Source organism: Amia ocellicauda, chromosome 18 (genome assembly GCF_036373705.1).
Source record: "Amia ocellicauda isolate fAmiCal2 chromosome 18, fAmiCal2.hap1, whole genome shotgun sequence".
NCBI lineage: Eukaryota > Metazoa > Chordata > Actinopteri > Amiiformes > Amiidae > Amia > Amia ocellicauda.
This window is the reverse complement of record NC_089867.1, coordinates 14,879,216-14,904,797: the sequence shown is the minus strand read 5'-3', so window position 1 is coordinate 14,904,797 and position 25,582 is coordinate 14,879,216. Positions and strand designations below refer to the sequence as shown.

The 25,582-nt window shown below is 45.5% G+C and overlaps 2 protein-coding genes and 1 non-coding gene across 3 annotated transcripts; 2 read left to right on the top strand and 1 right to left on the bottom strand.

Moving 5' to 3' along the window:
- Positions 1-7,246: 7,246 nt before the first annotated feature.
- Positions 7,247-7,319, top strand: trnat-ugu (transfer RNA threonine (anticodon UGU)). The gene has a single exon. It is a non-coding gene; the product is annotated as a tRNA-Thr (tRNA).
- Positions 7,320-9,205: 1,886 nt separating this feature from the next.
- LOC136714001 (cyclic nucleotide-binding domain-containing protein 2) lies at positions 9,206-14,057 on the top strand. Its single transcript, XM_066691271.1, has 14 exons — positions 9,206-9,428; positions 9,676-9,849; positions 10,084-10,161; positions 10,343-10,506; positions 10,601-10,757; positions 10,944-11,095; positions 11,187-11,325; positions 11,638-11,749; positions 11,971-12,145; positions 12,222-12,327; positions 12,497-12,559; positions 12,637-12,803; positions 12,990-13,203; positions 13,359-14,057. Exons 2-14 carry the CDS (start codon positions 9,748-9,750, stop codon positions 13,461-13,463), a joined length of 1,734 nt encoding a protein of 577 aa, XP_066547368.1. The 5' UTR covers positions 9,206-9,428; positions 9,676-9,747; the 3' UTR covers positions 13,464-14,057.
- Positions 14,054-20,878, bottom strand: ccdc12 (coiled-coil domain containing 12). The gene is made up of 7 exons (XM_066691272.1): positions 20,758-20,878; positions 17,880-17,977; positions 15,447-15,526; positions 15,205-15,266; positions 15,007-15,041; positions 14,833-14,909; positions 14,054-14,573 (listed from the first exon to the last, which is right to left on the bottom strand). The coding sequence occupies exons 1-7, from the start codon at positions 20,839-20,841 to the stop codon at positions 14,494-14,496; spliced, it is 516 nt and encodes a 171-aa protein (XP_066547369.1). The 5' UTR covers positions 20,842-20,878; the 3' UTR covers positions 14,054-14,493.
- Positions 20,879-25,582: the final 4,704 nt, after the last annotated feature.

The window sequence follows — 25,582 nt, the reverse complement described above, 5'->3', positions numbered from 1 at the left end:
GAAGAGTCGGATTCGGCATATGTTGTTCAGGAAGAATCTGCAGCTGCGTGTCAGTGTGGTGATGTGCTGGGTGTAGGAGAGCGCAGGATCGAGGGTGACTCCTAGGGTCTTAGCGGAAGAAGAGGGAGATTGTGTCGAAGATTCCAAGGGGATTGAGATGGAGAGATCAGCAGAAGGTGAGGAAGAGTGGGGAAAAAAGAGCAACTCCTACAGGACACTTTGCTCACCAGGTCAGGTTCTCGGTAGGACTGCGGTTATTGCAGCGATGAATTCCGCCTTGTATTCTATAATTGATCTGCTTTAATAAGTCATGTCTAAGGTGTGAATTGACCATTTTGTTGCGCAGTTTACAATATTTGTGTCTGTGTGGCTTTTGCGTTACTGGGCTCAGATTGTGAATATTCTAAGGGTCGGTCTGGAGTAACCCTTTTCCTCCTTGTGCTCGTAGCGTCCTTTTGCCATAGCCAATGAGCGGGATCTGTACGAGAGTATCCTGAATGATCCAGTGCCATTCCCCCAGCACCTGTCAAACGAAGTAGTTTCCATCATGACAAGGGTATGTATGACAGGGTTGTTTTTCCTTGTGACAAGTTCTTGCCTCCAGTTTGTCCCTCTGTATCCTTCTAACCAACTGTAATGAATGCATGTCACTGTTATTGAAATGTCAGGGAACTGGAGAAAGACCCAGTGACTGTGTAGCAGTGGAGTGAGCTTCACAATAACACAGCCATGCACTCACTGGCTCTCAGAACTACCAGAACTTGTTGCTAACATCATGTCTCAACTTTAAGCCCATTGATGGAAACTAAAGTGCATCTCCTTCTTGTTTTGAATCTGCAGCAGATGAGCAAGAATCCAGCGCCGATGAAGTGATACAGCACGGCTTCTTCATTGTATGTGGTGCACCCATCCGTTTTACGGCCGCTCTTCCACTACCTTATCCTGACCGTCTTTCTTTCCTGCTCCCTCATTTCAGAGTGTGGATTGGCCTGGGCTGGAGGCACAGAGGGTGACACTTCCGTTTGCCACACTGTCAGAGACCACGAGGCTGTGGGCAATTTTGATCCGAAGCCCCAGTTCTCAGTCTTGTCTCCAGGGTCTTCAGCCCGGAGGAGCAGGACATGCTCCTGGAGTTCAACTTCATCGCGGACTGGTATTATGGTATGAAGGCCCTCGACACTCAAGACCATGAAATGCCATCGCTGACCGTAGCTCACAGCCATCCCTCCGAGAAGAGTGTGGTTCTTCCAGCCCTCCGTTGCTCTCCATTTAAGGACCCCTGCCTTTAAACCTGCCATTTCAGCACTAACAGAGGAAGTGGCCTCACTCAGCATGTCCATGTGGTATTGTGTGATTGTATTTCACAGTGCCACTGGAGAGATGCCAACGCTGGACCAAAGAATGACGACGCCACCACAGGTTAGTTTACCGTGAGCCTCACTGTCACCCTTTTCCCTGCGCAGGTTCGGCAAGAACTCCAGTGATGTACCACAGACACACTCCGGTCTGGGCAACCGTTTATTTCTCCACAGGGTAGTGCACACAGAAAGACCGGTAGAAGTCGTATTTCATGTATGTGGATTGCACTTGGTAATGCACTTTATGATGATTAGTTTTAATTATGTGTCTTTATGTTCTATGTTCAAATGTATTTTTTAAAGTATTTAGTATTATATACATGGATTCTATTTTGGTCGGGAGGAGAGCGCCAATAAGAAAACACGTGGACCATCAAACAATTAGTGAACAATCAAACAAGATAAATGAATAATTAGGTGATTTATTAAGAAATCCAGTGAAAAACCAACACAAGATCATTCATAACAATCAAACAGTGAAAACCAAAAACAAACAAATAATGAAAAAGCTTCAAAGGCAGCCCTTGTGACACGTATTTTATTATATTGTGTTGTTGTAGTGATCTTGAGTTATTGTGATCCCCACTTGTCAGGTCTGCAGTTTCAACCTCACCACTAGATGTCTCCTGTGCTCCAGCTTTTCAGTTCTTTTTCCCTGATTCTCCCAATCAATCAGATCACTTTGCCTGACTCTTATCTCCCACTTCTTTAGTCCTTGTATTTAAACCCCCATCTCCAAACACTTGTTGTGGAGTCTAGTTCTATTGTTATAGCTTATCTGAGCATGCCACTCTATATACTAATCCCTGCCTGGTTTCTGGCCCTGGTACTCCGTTAGATTGACCCTGGCCTGCCTTCCTGTTTACGATTACTGGATCTCCCCTTTTATTTAGTTAGCTAAGCTCCTGTTCCTGTCCCTGGTTTCCCTTCTCCCCCGATTGCCCTGCACCTGGATGCACACACCAACCCCTTTCCAGGATGACTGACGTGACTCCCCTCTGCCCCCTTCCCTTTAGCTCTTAGCTCTGGAGGACTTGTATTTTACACTCACCTAAAGGATTATTAGGAACACCTGTTCAATTTCTCATTAATGCAATTATCTAACCAACCAATCACATGGCAGTTGCTTCAATGCATTTAGGGGTGTGGTCCTGGTCAAGACAATCTCCTGAACTCCAAACTGAATGTCTGAATGGGAAAGAAAGGTGATTTAAGCAATTTTGAGCATGGCATGGTTGTTGGTGCCAGACGGGCCGGTCTGAGTATTTCACAATCTGCTCAGTTACTGGGATTTTCACACACAACCATTTCTAGGGTTTACAAAGAATGGTGTGAAAAGGGAAAGGGTATGCGGCAGTCCTGTGGGCGAAAATGCCTTGTTGATGCTAGAGGTCAGAGGGGAATGGGCCGACTGATTCAAGCTGATAGAAGAGCAACTTTGACTGAAATAACCACTCGTTACAACCGAGGTATGCAGCAAAGCATTTGTGAAGCCACAACACGTACAACCTTGAGGCGGATGGGCTACAACAGCAGAAGACCCCACCGGGTACCACTCATCTCCACTACAAATAGGAAAAAGAGGCTACAATTTGCACAAGCTCACCAAAATTGGACAGTTGAAGACTGGAAAAATGTTGCCTGGTCTGATGAGTCTCGATTTCTGTTGAGACATTCAGATGGTAGAGTCAGAATTTGGCGTAAACAGAATGAGAACATGGATCCATCATGCCTTGTTACCACTGTGCAGGCTGGTGGTGGTGGTGTAATGGTGTGGGGGATGTTTTCTTGGCACACTTTAGGCCCCTTAGTGCCAATTGGGCATCGTTTAAATGCCACGGCCTACCTGAGCATTGTTTCTGACCATGTCCATCCCTTTATGACCACCATGTACCCATCCTCTGATGGCTACTTCCAGCAGGATAATGCACCATGTCACAAAGGTCGAATCATTTCAAATTGGTTTCTTGAACATGACAATGAGTTCACTGTACTAAACTGGCCCCCACAGTCACCAGATCTCAACCCAATAGAGCATCTTTGGGATGTGGTGGAACGGGAGCTTCGTGCCCTGGATGTGCATCCCACAAATCTCCATCAACTGCAAGATGCTATCCTATCAATATGGGCCAACATTTCTAAAGAATGCTTTCAGCACCTTGTTGAATCAATGCCACGTAGAATTAAGGCAGTTCTGAAGGCGAAAGGGGGTCAAACACAGTATTAGTATGGTGTTCCTAATAATCCTTTAGGTGAGTGTATATTAACTGTGTATTTTACCTGCTCTTCTGATTTGTATGATGCTTGATTTGTAATTTTGCACTATTGTTTTCTCTTGTATCCTGTAAGTTCCCTGAATAAACTAATAAGAAGAAAGGTGCATTTTATTCAATTACTTTTGATCTTTTCTTTTGTCTCTGAATTATTGTCTGTTTTACTTATTCATCAAAAACAGAATTTAAACTGATTGAACATTAATTGATAACAAAATAAAATGTTTAGATAATTATTTACAATTGTTTCCCTTTGCAATATTGAATAGAAACGTGATATATGATCAGATGCATATGACCACACAAATGTAGGGTTGGTTTTGTACAAATTGGGATGAGAATGTGTGCAGTGTTTGTTTATGAGAGCACAGTGTCCCCAAATCATGTTCGATCGGTAGCTCAACATCCAATAAGAGCATTTATTCTGCATTTATAAATAACCAGCTGTTGGCAGAAAAATGACAGGTGCTAAATGTATAAGGGTACTATGTGTCAGGAGTGGAAAGTGATTTTGTCTGTGGCATCTCATGTGTGATTCAGGTTACAAGAGACTTCAGTCGGTAAAATAGATGGACTGGTGTGAATTTCAGATAAAGGTGGTTTTCAGTGGCCATGAGTCTTGTCATATTGAATACAACCTAATGACAATGAAAAGGTTTGTAAGAGGATTTATTTCTATGCTGGGTTTTCAGCCAATCAATAACAGTTTAACAAACTCATAGGTCAATTATTACCTCGATACATTATTTTCATTTATTTGTGACAGAATTCATGTAAAACTAATATAATTATATTTCTAAATCAAGTTATATTAAGCTTGTGTTGAGTTACAGGAAAGTAACTTTCTCACTGCTCCTCACAGAGAGCAGTTGTGGTCAGCAGTGGGCAGCCTGGTGCGTCTCTCTCTCGTCTTCCTGCTGCCCTTTTCAGTTGTTCTTCATTCCTTTGTTCAGTTTGTAAGTTCACAGTGTTCCTCTCACCCAATCATAGTGAGACCTGTATACCATGCGCTCCATCTGTGATGAGACGATGCTTTACCATGGGCCCCTCTCCTCTGGCCATGGGAGGTTTAACTGCAGGCTGTTGGCACACACAGGCTCTCATGGAGAAATTCATCCATTGTAGAGAAATATACTGTACCTTAGAATAACTCTGTGTTTGTCTGCTTATTCGATGTTTGTTGCAAGTCGCGTTTGTGTTGCACAGATTTCCTCAGTTCTGCACAGATCTGCACAATCCCCCAGATCCCATTGGTGGAGCAGCGCAGTTCTGCGCAGAACTGTGAAAGTCTGCATTACACAAGCGCGCCCACAGATCTCAAGCACTGTATTTAGTTAACAAAACCCGAACAGGCATCAGTGTGTTATGTTGGGTGTGCCAGAGAATGAAACACATACAAGCACAGCTGCAACATGCCAATGTGACATCCACCCATACAGACTCTCATGAACAGCCACAGAGTCATGCAAACATTGTTGACGTGTTAAAATGAACATATCAGACAACCAAGAACACAACATAATATTTGTTTATATACTTTTTGTACACTTGCATGTTTGGTGTCTTTGTTCCAATCAAAACTCTAGGGAGGGTAGTAACATGCCTCTAGCACAACATGTAGCAGACTGGAAGAGTGGAGTGAGGGGCCGAAGTTTGATTAGGAGCAAATCTGACAAACTTCTATCTCTTCAGATCCTGTCTGCAACCTGTTGGGTCTTTGTGCTCGTGAATCTGCGATCCTGTGTGGCCTCGGGAATTTTTTCAGAAAGCTTTGCCTTCACCTTTTTGCAACTTGTTCCCTTTGTCTTCCTTTGTGGCCTTCTTCAATTCACAACTCTTCAAAGTGAAGATGAAAGCTGCTTTTCACACTTTCTCTGTCCCGGGGGATCAGACAGTTCAAAATCATGGGCAGTGAAGTCATGTTATGGTTCCTCATTTGCATTTCCAGTCAGAGGAAAGCCCACCATTGATGATTGGTCAGATGTCTAACAATGGGATATTATTATTATTATTATTATATTTCTTAACAGACACCCTTATCTAGGGTGACTTACAATTGTTACAATATATCACACAGTTTTTTCATACAATTACCCATTGATACAGCTGGGTTTTTACTGTAACAACCTAGGTTAAGTGCCTTGCTCAAGGGTACCCATGACCCTCCGCTCCAGAATCCCGAGTCCTAACCAGAACTCCACACTGCTCTGATCTGCATGTTTCCACATTGTTAAGGTTTTTTTTTGGTTTAGTTTTGTTTTAGTTTTTTGTCAAATACATTGTCCGTTTTGGATTTAATTTTAAATGCATTGGACCTTTTTTGTTTGTTTTTTATTTTTACCTTTTTATTTGTTTCTTTATTTTGTCCAATGCATTTTCAGTTATTTTCAATGTATTTGACTTTTATGTTGGTGAGCAGTTTTTGCTTTAATCACGTTTGTTTTGTTGTTTTGTGCACTTGTTTATTTGAAGTTAATTAGATTTTAAAAATTTTAAGTGATTTTAAGAATTGTATTTTAAAAGTTTTTAATCACAAGTATTACAAATTTGAATCGTTTTTTTTATGTCATGTAAAATACTATACACAATAAAACAGTATTCCACATTGTTAATCTGTCACACTCCTTTACCAAAACCATTTGGAAAGGACTCCTGCTGAGATGAAGTGTCCTGGCCTGCCTAGACAGGCTCTCACCTCCTTGATATTAGCTGATACTTAATGAAATCAAGAAGGGTTGGTCACAGGGGGTTATCACCTTTTCACAGACAGGATGGCTCCAGGGGAAATGCAGGAGCAGAGAGAGATTTGTCTGAATTAAAATCCATCCCAAATGACCCACTGCCAAGCTCTGAGAGGGTGGTGGGTTGTGATACACGAAGAGTGGGATTTTGAATGTTCCACCATTGTTTTCTATGGCTTTTTTGGTGTTTTCAATCAATAATAAATAAATAAATATTGATTATATCCATACACAAAGTATGCAGTATCATGGTGAATCATCGTGTGAAGTTTGGTATGTGTGGCGCAAGAACTGTAGGAGGAGATATTGTTCATCCAAACCGAAGAATAATATTGATAATAAAGATCTGGCCAGACTAATCACCATTGTGTGCGGGAGCCCGAGTCCAGCAGTTTATCATTGTGTGGGATCTTGCTACCCTTTGATTAGCTTTCCATCAACCCTCATCTTTGCAAGCTTGTGCCAAAGAAGGATCTGTAAATCAATACAGGCAGCATCACCCTACAGTGCTGGTTTGTTCTGAACTGTAGGATGTCCTCTGAAATGCTCCAAGTCACTGAGGCCACTCATAACAGGCCCGTGCACAGTGAGTCCTGCTACATATGTGACAGAGGAACGTTCTCCTGAAGGGGCTGACCATGAGAGCTGCCTTAGAAGGGTTGCAATGTCTGTCCTTCATCCAGTAAAGCTCAAGGCTGCTTGTACGTTTCAGAAGCAGTGCTGGAGCTGCGCTTTGGCGTGATGCTGTGGGATCCCTGTTCCTGGCTTGGCACACCTGGGTGACTCATCAGGTTCTTGACTAAACATTCACAATGGAAATAGGCAGGGCGTCTGTCACCTTAAATATGCGTACAGTTGAGCTAGAAATGGCAGAGGCTCCATAGCTCAGGGGTTAGAGCACTGGTCTTGTAAACCAGGGGTCGTGAGTTCAAATCTCACTGGGGCCTGGCTATTTTATTTAATACTTTATTTATTCCTAAATAAATAACATTATTCCAATGTTATCTATTATCAATGTGAATTTTGCGCTTTTTGTGCTTTCCATGTACTCGTCTCCTATGAATTACATTACATCCTAACAAATTAATCACTATCCAGTTGCAGCTGAAAAAAATATCTACACCCTTCATTTAATCACAATGTTCATGTTATGCATTCAGTTTAATAAGTACCTTTCAGTAAACCATACTTGTTTACCAAAGACCTCTTTTCAGAATTTGTAGAAACACTGGTTCAGTCCGGATATAAAACTGTTCAGATTCCAGCGGAGGCAAGAAGGGGTGTGTAAACTTCTGACTATGAAGCCATTAAACCTCTTAGGAATGCAGTTTCATCCCAGTTTGTCCAAATGGGGACATATGAAGGAAAATAAAATGCAGATTCAATGGTCTGACATTAACCTCAGGCATAATATTGAATGTGAACTTTATTTTCAAAATCATTAGTATAACCATGTCAATTTTATTCTGACCTATTAGGCTTCGACCTGGTCCCTCTCAATCAGAGCACTGATGATGATGATTATACATATGACTCACACCCATACGTACCAGTAAAAAAATTTGGAACACCTCAATTTTTCCAGTTGTTATTGAGATTTACATACTTTAATGTCTCAAAGTACCCTGAAATTAAAGCATAGAACAAATAAACAATTGGAGATAAAAACAAATCATGTAATCATGTTTTTTAACAAAATGTAACCCATTAAGCTGACAAACCCCTCTGATACCCTTAAAAGGGCAGCAAATCCATGTACTTCTCTTTAATCCCATGTGCACTCTTCACTGTTGCGTTGTTTGCTATGCCATGAAAGCTGAGACTCTCAGCTTTCTAAAGATGTGAAGCATTCTCTGATATGAAAAATATGGTTTTTACAGCCCCTACGCATTAACGCCGCATTCTGAAATGGGGATGTGGGGCTACTTGGTCTGAGTAGGAATACAAAATCTCAGAAAATATTGACAATTATGACATATTCTGGAAGCAGACAGTCTACTGATCAAAACAAGACCATCCACGTTTTGGTAGAAGCAACACACACCCATAGAGAGCTCAAAATGTTAAGATGGAAAACTCTGTTAACAGTGTACGAATACACACTGATTTTACATAATTGGGTCTGAACTTATCTGTGTTTGATAGAACATCAAATAATATATACTGGATTAAACGTTAGGTTGTTCTGAACAAAACAAGCCTATCTGCAAAGAAATCCAATCGAAACTGAGTAATCTGTGATCATCTGAATGAGACCCCCCCCCCCCCCGGAAACTGTAAATCAGATGTGTTTGAGAATGAGAATGAGAATGAGATTGTAATTATAATATTCTTTAACACTAATGTTAAAGTGAATGCATACATTAGATCATAGGCGTAGGTTTAGGGGCGGACGCATCCCCTCAATGTTGAGGGAACTTAACATTGTCCCCTGACTTAAGGTAAATCATTTTTATTATTATTAATTATAATTATAATAATTATAAGGATTTTGATATTCTGTGAATGGGATGAATGGGTTCATTTCAGGGCAATACACAGACTGAGCACAAATACAGTCAATTTGAACTCAGATCCTGAGAAATGTGTTAACCAGTGCATTGAGAACACATAACTCCCAGCTGCAAACAATGACACACCCACACATACATAATCACAAACACACTCAGGCAGCTTTATAGCTCACCAAAACACACACACACAGACTTTGCACTGGGGCAGTGTGTGTGAGAGAGGGAGGGTTATCTGTGTCATGGCTGTCAGCCTGTGCTAATCAAAGATTGAACTGTGTTTAATCAGTAATCTGTTGCTACAAACAATCTCCGCAGGATACCGACGCAGTTAGGGCACTATGAGCCAGGTACTGGTACTCTCCTCTTAAACCAGAATATGAATGTATTAATGTATTCCTTTATTCCGTTTACCCAGTTCTCTCACTAGTTCTCAGCCTTGTTCCTCTGCGCTCCTGACTTGTAGTGTGTGCTGTGGGCAGGTTGACCGTGTCTCTGGGTCTCTTTCAGAGAGAAGCAGACAGAAGGGGAGCCACAGACAAGCTGGTGAGTACACAGTGTGCTGGTAAACACATACTTTCCAGAGTATGCAGTTGTCACAATGGATGGATACTTTGTTTGTGTTACAGTGATAATATAGTGTCTTCCAGTGTGTTGCAGGGCTGTACTGTGCAGAGCTGGGACAGGGTATCACACTAGTGTCGCACAATATTACAATATGTCTGGTTCGATGTGTGTCCTTGTGAGAAGTGTGTCAGTACTGAACGTTCGTGTGTGCCTTGTTGTGTGTCAGTCAGTCCCTGTGTGTCAGAGTGTCAGTGCGCCGGTCTGTCCTCTGAGCCTGCGGTCAGTAGCGCGGAGGGTGATGCTGCTGTCCTCTGTCACTCGCACCCTGACTGGTCTGGCGGAGCGGGCGCTGGGGTTCAGCTACTGGGCAGACCAGAGGCAATGCTATGGCACACCCACAGTAAGAACACTCACACCAAATGGACATACTCACGTGTGATGAAAAACACGCACTGAAGAATCTCTGACCACACTATGTCTGGATGGTAACCTGACAGTTTTCCCCTTTCATTTACCATGATGAAACAGTTGTATTTAGTGTGCTTAAACATGATTTCACTTTGCTTTCCTATATTGAACCGTAGTTTTACCCTGGTGTACTACAATTATCTTTTATCCTCCCTCTCTGCCCCAGGAGCAGAGGTCAGGGGAGGCAGGGTCCTGGGACAGTGACCTCACCTTCAACTGCAGCAGCTTCAAGAGCCAGTATGAGGTCAGTGGGGCCCGAATGTCCCTGTGCATGGGTGTGTCCATATCAGTATGTCTGTCTGTGCCTGTGTATTTGTGTTTGTCTAAGTGTATGTCTAAATGTGTGTTTGTGTCAGTTTACTTGCTCCTTTGTGTGCCCACTCAGTCACTCAGTCAGTGAGTTCTCCCTCTCGCTCTGTGCCCAGTTCCGGTTCCCCGCACGGGCGCTGCGTGTGGCACTGTGCCCGGAGGCGTGGCGCTCAGAGGAAGACGTGCGTTTCCTGCGCAGCACCCTGAGGACCATGCCCAGCTTCCGCCGCTACTCCCCACACATGCAGCTCAAACTGGCCAGGGTGGTGCGCTACGAGAGGTGAGAGGAGCAAGTGAGAGGAAGCCATTTGGCCCATCTTGCTTGTTCATTTGCTTTATGAACTTCTCCCTCTCTCTCTCCCTCTGTCCCCCAGGTTTGCCCGGGGTCGTGTGGTGGTGCGGAGGGGCCAGAGAGGCAGCAGTTTCTACTTTGTGTTCTCTGGGCTCATCGCTGTCACTCAGGATTTGGATGGAAGCTCCGCCTTCACCGACCCGGAGCCAATCCTCATGAGGAAGGGGGCGGGCTTTGGTGTGAGCTACATGGCTGGGGGGGATAGAGGGTTAACGTCAGGGCTTTAAAACCACTTGTTGATGATTCAAAATGGTTTTAAAGAAAAGTTTCCACTCCAAGTAAGAAGTGCATAGAAGGTTGTAAAATATTATGTCAGTATTAGTGTGTCAGTGTATCAGTGTGTCAGTGTGTGTTTCCCCTTGCAGGATGTGGCTCTATTGAAGGGGCAACGGCGCAATGCCACAGTGGTGTGCATGCAGGACACCGAGCTACTGGCCGTGGACAGAGAGGACTTCTTCAACCACCAGCTGGACCAGGAGCTGCGCAGAGAGGAACTGGATAGAAAGCTCTACTTCAGGTCAGAGTCAGAAAGAGAGAGAGAGAGAGTCTTCAGTGTTCTCTGTGCTGGAGGGTGTTATATGAAACAGAGCTGTCGCTGTTCTGGCCAGGTCCCTACCCCTATTCTCCAGCTGGTCAGACAAAGCACTGGAGACATTGGCTGACCACTGCAAGACAGAAGAGGTCCCTCACGGCCAACTGGTCCTGAGAGACAGCAGCACAACCAGCAACCTGGTCTTCATCACCAAGGTAAAGCTCCCTTTAGCAACCTTTGGCGGACAGCATTTCCCCCAAAAGCATCGTTTACATGTTAAGGTTCCCACACTAAGGGCAGGATTGTGGAGTTCTGGGTCAGAGCACTGCAGGATGGTGGGTTCTGACATTGCCAGCCTCTACACAACACCCACTGGTACCCAGGTCACACCTGCCGCTGTGACAGATAGCGGTCCTGTAGGTGATTAAGGTTGCAGTCTCCTAGCAACTCAAACACTCAGCCCACATTAAAGCTTAAAGCTTCCACAGGCAGACGTCAGCACACCCGTTTACCTTCTCCCTCTCCAGGGACAGTGCAGTGTGCTGCGTCTGGTGGAGCTGAGCCAGTGCCCATCTTATCACAGGTGGATCAGGCAACAGGAGGCGGTCCAGTGGAAAGTGCAGGGCAGGGGACTGGCAGGTGAGAGCTATCAATCAGTCAGTCTGGGGTTTAACGCAGAGAGAGAGAGAGAGAGAGAGAGAGAGAGAGAGAGAGAGAGAGAGAGAGAGAGAGCGCATTTGATCATTGTTAGTGTCTATAAGAGAGAGCCAGCCAAATGAAAAGCCCCCCCAAAACAAGAAATGCACATAAACAAATACAATTACTGTAACTACTAATAATAACTGTTATATATTTCACAGAAAAAAAGAGAACTTCCCCTGCCAACTCACCTGCCTCCGTGGCCCAGCTCCAGGATCTGTTTCCCCAAGTCTCTATCCTACTGGATGCCCAGGCTGTGGGACCCTGGGAGGCAGGGGAGCAGCTCCCCATCAGTGGGGGGACAGGAGCAAGCCAGGACACCCCCATGAAGTTCAGGTACATTGCTGTGGGTGGCTAATTCTCAATAGGGTCTGTGTTGAAAGCTTGACTTCAGTGACTGCTATCCTTACAGGGAGGGAGCCAGTGGGAGCACGGGGGTGGCAGCAAGGAGTCTCCCCCAGGAGATGGATGCAGGGGTCTACTTACGAATCGACTCACTGAAGCCCGGACAGCATGTTGTGAGTCGTCATTGTATTAATGCATTCATCAGCAGATTAAAACTTAAAATTAAGACAAAGCTCAACAATCTATCACCCCAGACATCCTGTACAGTTGTGGGCCTTAGTGCACTCCATCTATCTAGAGTATCTGCTCTTTACTGACGGTGTTCCTTCCTCCAACCTGTAGAGGGCAGTAGACGTGCAGCAGATCGAGAGCTTCATGGAGAGAGATGGTCGGATGCCACTGGAGGTATAGTGAGCGAGTCTGTGCATCTATCCTGTGCATCTTTACATGTGTGTCTGAGTGCATCTGCTATATGTCTGTAGGGAGAGCACCCCCACTGGGCTACACCACCACAAAGCATGGACCCCCGCGGTATGGTGGTGGTCAGCCAGGGGTCACAGGTCATCCGTGTGAAACTGGACAAGTTCAGCGAGCTGGCGGACTGGGAGACCGTGGCCAGGTTGCAGAGAGAGGCCCAGCCCTACCCCAGGTACAGCGCACTGCCACTGAGAATAGCCCAGGCAGGGTGAGCTAATTATGATGCTAAACACACAATCACAGACACAAGAAAAGCATCCCGGCGGTGCATACAGTGACTGCAGCCCTGAGTGGGACAGTGCTGAAACGGGGAAGGGTGGGTTGTGGCACTGCACTACAGTGACCCTCCTTGCCGCAGTGACGACGAGCTGTGCCAGGTCTTCCTGGAGCAGAACCGCTGGCGCGTGTTCAAGAGTGAAGTGCTGAGCACGATCCGACGGGGCGGGGGCCTGAACAGCCCGGGAGCCAGGAGGAGGAGAGAGAGGGGGAAGAGCAGGGAGAGGAGCGGAGAGTGGGACATCAACCGGCGGGGCCTGCTGCACCTGACGCAGCCCACACCGGCCTCGGACAAGGTCAGGCCGCACACCACACACTCGCACGCCATTCACGCTCTCACACAGGAGTGCGCACACTAGGTACAGACATGTACACGCACATAGATACACACAGACAGACACTCTAGCCAGGCTGTCCAGGCTGCAGTGCTGTGACTGTGCGCTCTGTGCAGGTGTGGGCTGCCACAGACGAGACCGCACCCCCTAGAGACGAGGCCCTGCGACTCATCCATGCCATCGCCATCCCCAAATCATACGAGACGAGACGCACCTACTGACCCTCGGACAGGAAAGCCCACAGCACTGACCCAGACAGCTGTATCGACCTCTCAACACAGCACAAGACAACAACTGGAAAACAGAACCAGCAGAAACCAGAAGAGGGGTGTCAGACTACAAATTCTCTGCTGAGGAGCACGTCTGAGCTTCACAGCAACACAAACCAGACACCAGGGCATTCAGACACCCATTACTCATTGTACAGCTTGTACTGCTCAAGCAACAATAACAATGATAAGAATAACATTATCCCAGAAACTGCAGCCGTTTCTGACACCTCTGTACTGGACACCCTCATATTATTATTAGGTGCTTGAGAGACTGTGAGGAGAGTCACTATTATAATCCTTAATTAGAAACCTTGTGTCTGTTTCACCTGTGAGAGGGTGAAGAGAATTAAGGGAAATTTCACAAAGGCACCTGGGAAGACCGATTAAATTATTCTAATACAGGAGCAGACATCTCTGCAGGTCTTAAAGATCACTAAAGTCGATTCCTCATTTTGTAGCACTTCTAAAGAGAAATTCTGACCATGTGTGAAAGCAGTGGATTGTAAAGAATCTCAAACAAACACAATAAAGACCAGGCATTTATTTCAGATTTTTATTGCAAAAAAAACACAAAAAAAGATCTGTACAATATTGACTGTAAAAATATAACCTTTGTTTTTCGCTGCCTCTAATACACAAAAACAGGGGACTCTGCTTCATATCCCAAACTAAACTGACTTTCACTGTCCATTAATGTCTGAACCCATCTGAGAAGCCAGAGCAGAGCGAGTGGCCCCTGGGTCTCCTGCCTGCTGTGTGGGTGGCAGGCTGAGCAGAGGCGGGTGGGGGGTGGGCTTACTGCTCCTGCACCCATAACGGTGTCTGACCCAGCTCTCTGCCACAGCTGCGGGCAGGCAGGCAGGCAGACACAGTGACAGTGAAAGTGAAACAAACTCAGACAGACACGCTGTAACCAGTCCAGGTGGAGTCAGAACTGTGCGGCCAGAACCACCACCGCCCCCCACCGTGTCTCGCCAGCTCAGTCAGAGTCAGCATCACCCTCTTGCACTGCCCCCACCACCTCGGCCAGCTCCTCCTCACTGCCCTTCAGACGCTCCCCTGGGGAAACGGAGAGAAAAAGAGATTGAGAGAGGGAGATAGAGAGAGCAGAACATTTATCTAATTCTTTTGCTAAACTACACAGTAACTGAACACCAATTCCACGGATATGCTATTTCAAGAACCAGGGCACACCCATTCACAGCTCATTAATAATGGTCTGTGCTGCTCTCACCGGTCCTCATTAGCCTGAAACACATCACACCCCCTCCCCCGGCCTGGTTATCTCACGGCACACTGTACTGGCGCATGCACTCACGGATCAGCTCTGCGATGGCGCGCTGCGTCCGTTTCTCCAGTTTCTCCAGCTTCTTGGCCACGTCTCTCTTCAGGTCCCTGGAGACGGCAAAACAAATGTGAGAGACAATCATTACTTAATTACCTAATTACGACAACATGCAGAGAGAGAGAGATTAGGCGATGCGGTACTTACCAGTCAGGCTTCCTGGGAGCCAAATTAGCCAAATCCTACATCAGGAAAACAAGAAGGAGAAAGTCAGACTTACAGGATCGTGGGGAACCAATATGTGGATGGGGTGTCAAGTATTTCCATAGACAGGAAGGTCATGGAAAAGTCAGCATTTTTAAGTATCACAATATTCCGGTCTGTGTCCTCTCTCTCTTCACTCACCACTTCCTCGATGACTGGCTCGGGGTTCGCCGCCTCCAGCTGGTCCTTCACCTTCTCCTCCACTGAAACACACACACAGCCCTGTCACACACAGCCCAGCAGGCCTCCTCATGTCAGCTCTGTACTCTCACTGTTAGGCAGTGTGATGCCATGTGGCGTCACTATCAGACCTGTGATCTGTGTCCTCTGTATTTGTCAGCGATCTGCTCTATGCAGTGACTTCTGTATCTCCGTCTCCTTACCTGAGGCTGGCTTGGCTTTGGGCACCTGTCTCTCCCGCAGCTCTTCATCCTCAGGAGTGTAGTTCCTCAACTTCAGCTCCCTGGAAGACAGATGCACAGAAGGGGTGAGACGTCTTTTTTTTACATTATTTTACCAAACCGCTCCAGCAGGTGGCAGTAGAGCCCAAAGTACAATATCCCCCCCTGCCCAGCAAGCAGACACTGAACAGACCCACACATACAAACACACAGCGTGTCTGACTGTTTATCTCTGACTCAGTCCAGAGAGGATCAGTAAGCCAGTAATGCACCCTCATATTTCATACAGACCGTCTGTCAAATCATAACCTTTAAAGGCTGCATGGTTTGCATCACCAGAGGCATATTACCGCATTGATGTGAATGCATTTCTCCCCCCTGACCCATTCACATTTCTGGGAGACAGCAATCTTCAGGAGATCGGTACAAACAGAACCGCACGCAGGAAGAACAAATTAAAGCAAACCGAATGTTTAATCTTCTTTAAACTTAATCTCTTTATAATCTCCCTTGGATGTCAAAGATCCTCCCTGCCAGCTAGCTTATTTCAGTGTCCTACGGATTTCACCAGTACGCTGCAGAAACAGGCTTTGAGGAATAAATGAACAGATAGATAAATAAATAAATAAATAACGTCCTTTGAATAAGAGCAGAGTTTAAGCCCTTGGAATCACAGATCCGGCTCCATCCCTGAAGCTCATGAAAGGGGATTCAGACAGGAGAGGAGACGGCACAAGAGATTAATTCATTCAGCCCCGCAAAAGGAGAACTGGAACCGACTCAATAAATACCATTTCTGACATCTTACAAAAGCACCCAATCCCTGATCAGAGCCGCTTCGAGGAATGCAGCTCCTACTGCGTGAAAACATCTGCAGAATAATGATTCCCAGCCCCAAAGGCTCCTGGATCAGGCTGGCAGTAGAAAATAATAACAATAACACAAAATATTGATTTATTCTCTCAGCATTTCTTTGGAGATGGTGTGTTTGTGCGCATCTGAGTGTGCGTGTGAATACCATTACACCCTGAGAAGCCCAGTAAAGAATCTGTCTGTTGTCATGCTGAGAGTGGAAATTGGTGACATTGGCAGAGTAAACACAGCCTTCTCCTTCAAGGTGAGGGGAACACTGTCAGCCCACACTGGGGGTCTCGCCTGCAGACCACACACAACCTGGGTGGGCAGGAGAGGCGGGGGAGCTAAAGAGTTAAACTGTGGTGATAAAAGATCGACGGCACAACCCACACACTGCGTAGGGGAGGTCTCCATGACTCTGCCTCACGCTGCTGGGATAAAGGCATCTGCTACAATACTTCACATTTACAACAAGAATAATAATATTAACAATAATATTGACGATAGCAGCAAGGATCTGACAGTGATAAGCTCTGGATTAAAGTCTATAATTAAAAATGTGTATATACACACAAACAAATTAATCTATATAAGCTGCAGACATGGCTTTTGAACAACTTGAGAGTTGTTTGACAAAAAGCCAATATTTAGTGATTTATTTACACTTGATAAACAGTGATGAATAATCTAGTTTCACACACATGGCACCAATACAACGGCACAGATTCAAACGCAATTATTGTTATATTTAAAAGTTTTAATACTGTGTGATAGCTACGTTGTTCAATGTTTAACAAGCCATTTTATAAGCCATGTAACTGGTGATGGGCTGTGTGGATATAGTGAAATATCTCGCCTCCCTAAAACACTTCTGAATGTTCAGGGTTGAGTGTATTTTACAGTTTATTTTAATAGCTGTGCACATGCTAATTCCCCCTTCAACAACCCCTGCAGTCAGAGTGCATTATTCCTGCCGGTGTCTGATCCCCTGAGGTGTGACTTACTACACTGCAGTGAAACATTAACAATGGAAAAAGTCCTGTGTGGATGTTAGGATTAATGTTTTTGGGAGACTTAAAATAGAGTCTCTTGAAATGCAGATTGCAGAGCTGATACTAGAGAAGCAGAGTCATACACACACACAAAGACTGACTGACAGAAACACACACACACACACACACACACACACACAGAGAGAGCTCCGCTCGGAATTCAGCCTGAGATTAACATAAACAGCGAGAGCTCCTTCTGAAGCGGCTGCCTCTCCTGACAGGGTGGGGGTGGGGAATCTGTCAGTGCTGAACTTCCCCTCAGTTTATCTTGCTGATATTAAGTTCCGGTCCTCCCTCTCTCTCTCTGTATTTGTTTCCACCCTGACAGTCTCCCTCTCGTCTTGTTCCATGTGTAATTAATCCTCTCAGCGCCTGGCTCTGAAGCAGTACTGACTGCTGCCCACACAGGCGGCACCAGCGGAGCTACAACAGCAGCTTCTGCCTGGCAGTCCTCTGCCACACAAACACACACAGGAATGATGGTGTGAGGGGGAAGACGGACACTCACCTGTGTTTCTCCTCCTCTTCTTCCTGCTGCTGCTGCTGTTCCTCTCTCTCTCCCAATGCTCTCTTGCTGCCCGGCTCCCCATCCTCAGGCTCCCTCCCCTGGGAATGGAGGAAGAAGAGAAGGAGTTAGATTGATCAGCTCAATGGAAGTGTTGAGGAGTGCTGACACAGGGGCGAACGGCGCTCAGCCAACACCAAGCCACACACACAGGCCACGGATCGGGGGCGGAGTGAGGTAGACAAGCACAGCACAGAGTGTTGACAGATTATCCTCTGGAAAATACTAGTGTGGGTTGAAAATAATCCACAAAGCCCATCTTGCAAGGAAGCTGTTTTGAAACCACGGTTATGGTTTCTGTCAAACACTGAAAGAACTGGGAATGGGAGCCAGGTTGCTGTTAAATCTCAAGCCCTGAGCCGCACTGTACAGCACTGTTTCCCAACCAGCGTGGTGGAACTTAGGTGTGCCCTCAGGGGTGTACGGGTGTGCCAATGAATTATCGAAATACTCACACACAGGAAAAATAAAACATATGAATAAGAATTAACCGCTCATTTACTTATCTTAAATAATCTCCTGACAGAATGTGTGCCACAAAATATGTGAAGATGAGTAGGTGTCTCACATTATAACAATAGGTTACTTGCACATAGACATCCCAATTGCATAACGGGATGAAAAATTATTAACTTAACAACTAAATCATGACTGAAATCTGAACTTAACAGTAATACATTGCCAAATGCAGAGTTGACACAATACCCAATTAAATTGCATCAGGAGGTTACCTGCAGCATTTTAACCCACGAAAGCAGTCCACAGTCAAACCCTAAACACAAAAATGTCAAGCTAGGTTCACACAAGTCTACATCCAAATCCATTACCTTAGTAGAAAGTTAGAAACTCAACACCAACATTAACAAAAGCCTTCGTTTACCTAGGACTCTGACCCTAACCTAGCCTGGACCTAAATGTCACCCGAATTATTATACGTAAACAATAGATTTTATACAGCTTTGTTTTACATTGTTAAATTTTCTACTTTCGGGTATGCCAATGAATTTACGAAGAGACACGCAAGAAAAATAAAATATCAAATCAATTAATAAATTATTCCTACCAGACTAACAAAACGTTTACATCAAAACAAGCTCATGTTTCTCTCTGAATGTAAAGTTTTCCTTTAAGTTCTATAATGGTGTGGGCCGCCAAAATGTTTTATTAAGTAGATGTGACTTAAATTTGAAAGGGATGGCAAGCACTGATGGTCCCTCAGTCTCCTTCCGGCTCTTAGGTCTCTAGTCTCATCTGTCTCTGCGGCAGATGCGAGGTGATGGCTGCGGGGTTACTATGGCTGCGTGCTCGCCTGGCTCCGCAGAGAGCAGGTAAGAGGAGCCTCCCTGGGGACGGAGGCCCGGTGTGCTGCCGCTCACTGTGCTCTACCCTACACCCATACTTACACACAGTCAAACACTTTCTTACACTCGCACACAAATCATCTGTTCAACAGGAACACAAACGCAGGACATTACTAATGTATGGTTCAGAGCTCTAACAATGGGACACAGCTGGCCTACTACTATTTAGAAACCAGGCAGCAACCGCACACACAGGGGGCCCGGCAGGAACAGGAACCAAACCACAAACTAGATTCTGCCCTTGGACTGTAGTGCTGTGAGAGACCCCCGGGAGAGGCATTACTGACATTTATTCCTTAATGACAACTTACGGCATTAATAAAGGTTCTAAAAAAAACAATCATGTGTCCTTGAAATGCTTTATATTTGGAAACAACAAAGATGCATGCTAAGAAAGCAAGGACATTAAATAAATGGAGAATAAAAAAAGGTATGTGACATTATTGAAAGATTGAATAGGTTAAATAGCAATGGGCCAGACGCTGCAAGAAGAACAGATCAGAGAAGGACAAAGCAAGATAGAGAATGAATCCCAAAAGATGAAAAAACAACTACAAGATCACCTAAAAGATGGGAAGATTAAAAAAGATGTGCTGGTGTGACCTGGTTTGATACTGTACATCAAAACAAGTGGAAAGACAAAGTCTTTATTACAGCTGTGAGTGAAAGAGGTTGCCTTTATAGGGAGTAGTGTATACAGGGAAGAAGGCGGAGGAGTCCGATTGTTTACCTTGCTAACAATTTGGGGAAGTGTTTATGTAACTGGTTGTGTTAATCAACAGGTCTTTTGAATGATAGCAGGGATGTGATGCTTCGGTGCTTGATCAATAACGGATCATTACTGTGCAAATGCAGACACGGGAGGCGGATACGTGACAAGCAACAGCACAGAAGCACACTGGTCCCATTGGAGGAGGAGCGCAGATCTGCGGAAATCTGCCTCTGACCCAGTACAAGCACACAGTATCTGCCCTTTGACCCGGATGCAGTCGTGCCATACGCAGTCTCCTGCTTTTTATTCAGTTGTTAACTATATAAACACAGGTTGCCGTTTTCTTCTCACACACACAGCGTCGCTTAAAGTACAATGAGAAAGTATAATATGAATAAACAAGCACTTCTTCATAGCCTTGCGAATAACTATATACAATTATTAAGCTTATCCTCAGATTACAGTCGGCTAACGTTGACGGCTCGGTGAAAACATTTTAAAACACAACTTGACTCTTAATTACCATGGGCATTGATTATGGAACAGCGAAAGCACGCCTCGCCACGAAAAACAGAGTGATAATACTTAATTACAACCGCTATAGTCGCCTGTTAATCACGGCCCTGCAGCGTGTGTACCTGTATACACCGGCCACCCGTCCCGGCCTTGCACTACTTAGTGCCGCGCTCTGTCCTGGCCACGACCGGTCACTGTCCTGTCGTCTCCCCGTCTCTCCCTGCGGTCTTACCTGCAACTGTTTGCTCCTCAGCGCCTTGAGTCTCTCCTTCCTCTTCAGCGCCTGCTCCTGCAGCGAGCCCACGGAGCGCTCCATCTTCCCACAATGCCCCGCGCGTCGGCATCGGCACCGACTGCATCGATGCAGGCAAAGGCAGCCGAGCGCAGAGACAATCGAGCTGCCCCGCTCAGGGTGTTCCTGTGCAGGGAGTAGCAGCACACAAGAGTGCTTTGGATTTCAAATTAAATGACAATAACATTAATATCTTTGGTTGCTGTATAGGTTTTATAAAAAAAAAAATACTTTAAGTTGTGTAACTTTTGCCCCCCACGGTTTTATTAGTGATATTGGAAGGGCTGTTGGAAAAAAGAAACAGTAAAGCTCTAAGTGACCAATTAACCAGGAACATCAGGACTGCACTTTATTTTTTATTATTTTAACTATGTATTATACAGTATTTATAATAATCATATAAACAGGTTTTCATCAGGTATGTGAAATGCAGTGTGTGGAAACTGATAGGTAGGTGATGTAACAGGTGTGAGATCACTTTAATCCTGGCTTTGGGAGGGGTGTCTCCTGGGAGTCTAGTGATGTGAAGCAGGGCTGTTCCCCTGCCTTTCTGCGGGCGGCCAAGCTGCCAACCTCTGGTGACTCAGGGAGCACACGCCTACACTGGGGACTGAGCTCTGCTGGTTCCCTGGCTGTGTGTATGTACATGGTTGGGGGGGGGGGGGTAAGGATGAGGGTTTGTGTCTCCTAGTAGAAGACATATGAACTATAATTAAATAAAACAGGCAAATAAATACATACATTTTTACATACATACATCCATACATGTATACAAAGTCCTGGCATGTTAAAAGTTAACATATAGATATCACTACTGACAAAACACTTAGCACAAACTGGAGCACACTCAAACATCTGTGTATCAAACAGCTAGGCCTCTGTGCGTGCTGCAGCAGACAGTCCCACAGACACTAAAGTACTCTTCCCCATGTCAGTGTGGCTGGGGTCTGTCAGTCACCGCTGGATGATGGTGATCATGACCTCTCTCTCCACACAGGGGGGCTTAGGGCCAAGACGTGACGTGTCGTGTCTCTGGCAGGGAGAAAGTTTGTGCTCGTGTGAATAACATCACCTCAGAGCCCTGTGATCTGTTCCTACCCCCCGACCCCCATGCTGCAGTAGTCCGCCTGCTCTCAGGGAGGGAGTGCCTGCCAGCGTATTGTCTGAAGAAGGCGGAATGCTTCCTCCAGCAGACAAGGCCCTCGCTGGGACGGCATTGTTTTTGTGTCGTTTTTCCCTCAGCTCTTTCCTGGAGCTGACCTTCAGAGCGCAGGACGAGGTCACCGGCTGCAGCTCTGATTGCTATCTTTCTTTTCTAATGTGTTTAATGAAAATAAAACTCACTTAAAACACATGAATCTCTCCAGAACACAGGCAATTAGCATGTAGAGTTCCATACTACGCTGTTTCCATAGCCAGAGGCCCCTGCCCTGCTACGTTGGGAGCAGCCACTGCCGTACACAGTGTGGGGTCTGATTAAACCATTCTGGTTGATCCAGCTTCCCTGCCAACCCCAGTGGGCCCAGGATAGAGGCTCAGTGCTGGGTGTGAGACTGTGCATGGTCTGTGCGGCCTGTTGGATGGCATAAATGAGACTTTGGCCTACTGCCCTTGGGACCAGCTTCAGAGAGAGGCCAAGTATCTCAAAAGGGGATTTTTCTCCTGGCATGGAAATTTCTATAGAAGCTCAGGAAAATCCCACTAAGAATGAAACGAGTCGATATTTGTCACATTACAGATATTGTAAACAATGCAAAACTATTGGGTTATACATTTCACTCTTCAAATGACAGCATGACATAACATTCAAATGGTCCACATTTGGGGACTGTGTGGGACACTACATCAGTTCATGGCTGCCCAAAGGGGCTTCCTTCAGCCTGAGTTCGCTCTGCAGTTTGGATGGATACCCAAACCCCACAGCTGGCAGTAGCTCATCGTGCTAATGAAGTGGCCAGGCAGCACCCTGCACCTGCACTGACTCGGAGCATTCCAGAACGCGCTGTGCATCAGATTCCACTGCGTCGCCATGCCAGTCCGTCCGCTCCTCACAATGCAGACAGACAGGGTGCCTTTAGTCTACCGGACTGGACTTGGTGAGGAATCTAGGGCATTGCCATGGCAATACAGCTGCCTGGAGGTTCACTCTTTGCATCAAACCAATGACCAATATAGCACCGTGAACAATAACCTCAGTGTGTTACAGACAAAGACACACACACACAAATACACACAAGTAAAGGTAATTAATACACTGTAGTTGGAGGATGTGTAATTGTGAGACTGGAATTCTTTTTTCTAGAGAAAAACAGAAAAATATGAGCTGCAATGGTAGCTCCCATTGTGCTTCAGAAGATGAAGCTGAAACTCAAACTCCTGGCAAGCAGAGCTAATTAACTACCTCTGGGCAGGAAGCAACCAGAGAGAAAACACACAGCCTGGCACTTTGGCCAGAGAGCAGGGACATCAGCAGAGAGGACAGCACATAGCAACACTGGGCCGGCCATGAAGAGCACTGGGAAATGATTACAAAGCTTACCGTGTGTGTAAGTGTGAGATTGAGAGAGAGAGAGAGAGAGTGTATATCAACTCTGTGAGAGTGTGTGTATATGAGAGAGAGAGTGTGTGTGAGTAAGAGAGTGTGATTGTGTTGACTTTGTGCTCTCAGACAGAGCTGTGCAGCAGTTAAGGCAGAGATATCACCACTGCAGTTGGCTCCACCAGTCCTGACCTTGACAAAGTCCTCCCTCGCCCAGGAGAGGGAGTGACTGTACAACACTGTGTACTCAGTCTGCATTTGTATCATTTTAGTCATGGTCACATTTAATTATAACAAAACCCTGTGGATGTTTACACTGGGGTCTTTACGTGGGTCTTAAAGAGTCTTTGACATAGATCAGGCTTCTGCAATGCTCAGAAAGTCTTCTTGTAAGCAACGCAAGGTTATCATTTAAGCCTCTCTCTGGGTTTCAGTTAATTTATCCGTTCATTCAGCCAGTTTGGAGTGACACACTTTGTGGCCACCTGGCCATCTCATGCTCTGCTCAACTCACTAACACTCCCATTGGACTGTCGGCTGGCTTCTCTCACACACGGCCGTGTCCAGAGAGTCACTTTGTAGATCCCAGAGAGAAGCAAGTGAAATAGATCATTCTTCTCAACAAACTGTACTGGGTTCATGATTATAGATTATAGAGGTAAAGTCCTGCCTGGTATGTGTGAGTGGAGACACTCAAAAAGTTAATTAATTAATACTAGAATATTACAAGGGCAGATGAACACAGAGTGTGTTGCAGTCCAGCCACACCTTACAATCAAACACTGCCTGAAACCTCTGAGTCCCCAAACAACATCCACTCTGCCGTTGTGTCAAAGATACTGGGAGCTATTGTGGGTCTTTCCCTCCTATTGTTCAGCTCATTTGAAATACAGGGGCTTTGGTTAAGTCTGGTCTGGTAAAAGAAAACAATAGCAGCATTTTTTCTCTCTAGTTTCTCTGTAGTCTATTTTTGCTCTTGCTGTTGTTTTTTACCTTTCTGCAGCTCTGCACAACTCCTGGATAGCAAAAGACTGAAAATCTCCTCAGGAAGTTATAGTGTGCTTTGAAGAACACATAGCAGGTCTCTCAATAGTGAGTCTTGCAGCTGCTTGTGATACAATGTTTTGAAGTGCTGTCCAGCTGGCACTGCTCAGAGCATTCTTTGGCTGCACTGGTTGGAAGAATGTCTCTGCGAGCGAGTGCAGGTGAGCGCTGTGGAAAGTGAAACTGGTTCACTACCAGTGTGCAGCTCAGACTAAAAGATAGAGGCAGGGCCGCAGCAGTCCTGGTGGGGTGTGGAATGCTGGCAGGGTCTCGGTCAGCAGTGTGGGGGTTGGGACTGAAATCGTCCCACATGGAGGAGAGGAGCAGGGTCTCTGCAGGGCACACACACTACCTGCCTGCCTTCTCCTGCTTCTCAATTCTTCCTTGTCTTCTTATGATGATGTTGATGTGTTTGTGTTGTGTTGTTTGCAAAGAAAAGCATTAAATAAAATATCTGCTGGAATTTTACACAGTAAAAATGCAACCTGAGCAAAAAATAAAATTATAAACAAGCATACATACATATAGACAAATTAAAAGAAAACCCTGAAAAAATGAGTGGAGGAACATAAGAAATGCAGGTGCCTTCAAACAGATGTTCTGTATGATACAATTAAGCAATTAACATCCTATCATGCTCTGTGGCATGTATACAAATGCTGAGCAGCCCAGTTGACCTTGATTTTGGATCAAGATGGCAAGAGGAAAGGATCTAAGTGACTTTGAAAGAGGGGTCATTATTGGGGCACTAGTCTACAGAGATGTCAACGAGTCATCCTTCACCATATTCTGGACAAGTGCATGTGTGGCAACACCAAGAGATCGGTACAGGCCTGACTGCTGGACCCCTACAGTGAGGGGGACCAGGGGCTCTGTAATGCTGTGGGGGTCATTTTCCTGGCATGGTTTGGGTCCACTTGTCCCCTTAGAGGGAAGGGTCAATGCAAATCATTACAAAGTTATTCTGAGTGATCACCTTTATCCTGTGGTGAAACACTTCTATCCTGATGGGTGTGGTCTCTTCCAGGATGACAATGCCCCCATCCACAGGACACGAGGGCACACTGAATGGTGTGATGAGTATGAAAATGATGTGAATCATATGCTATGGCCTTCGCAGTCACCAGATCTCACCCCGTTGAACACCTATGGGAGATTTTGGACCGACGTGTTAGACAGGTC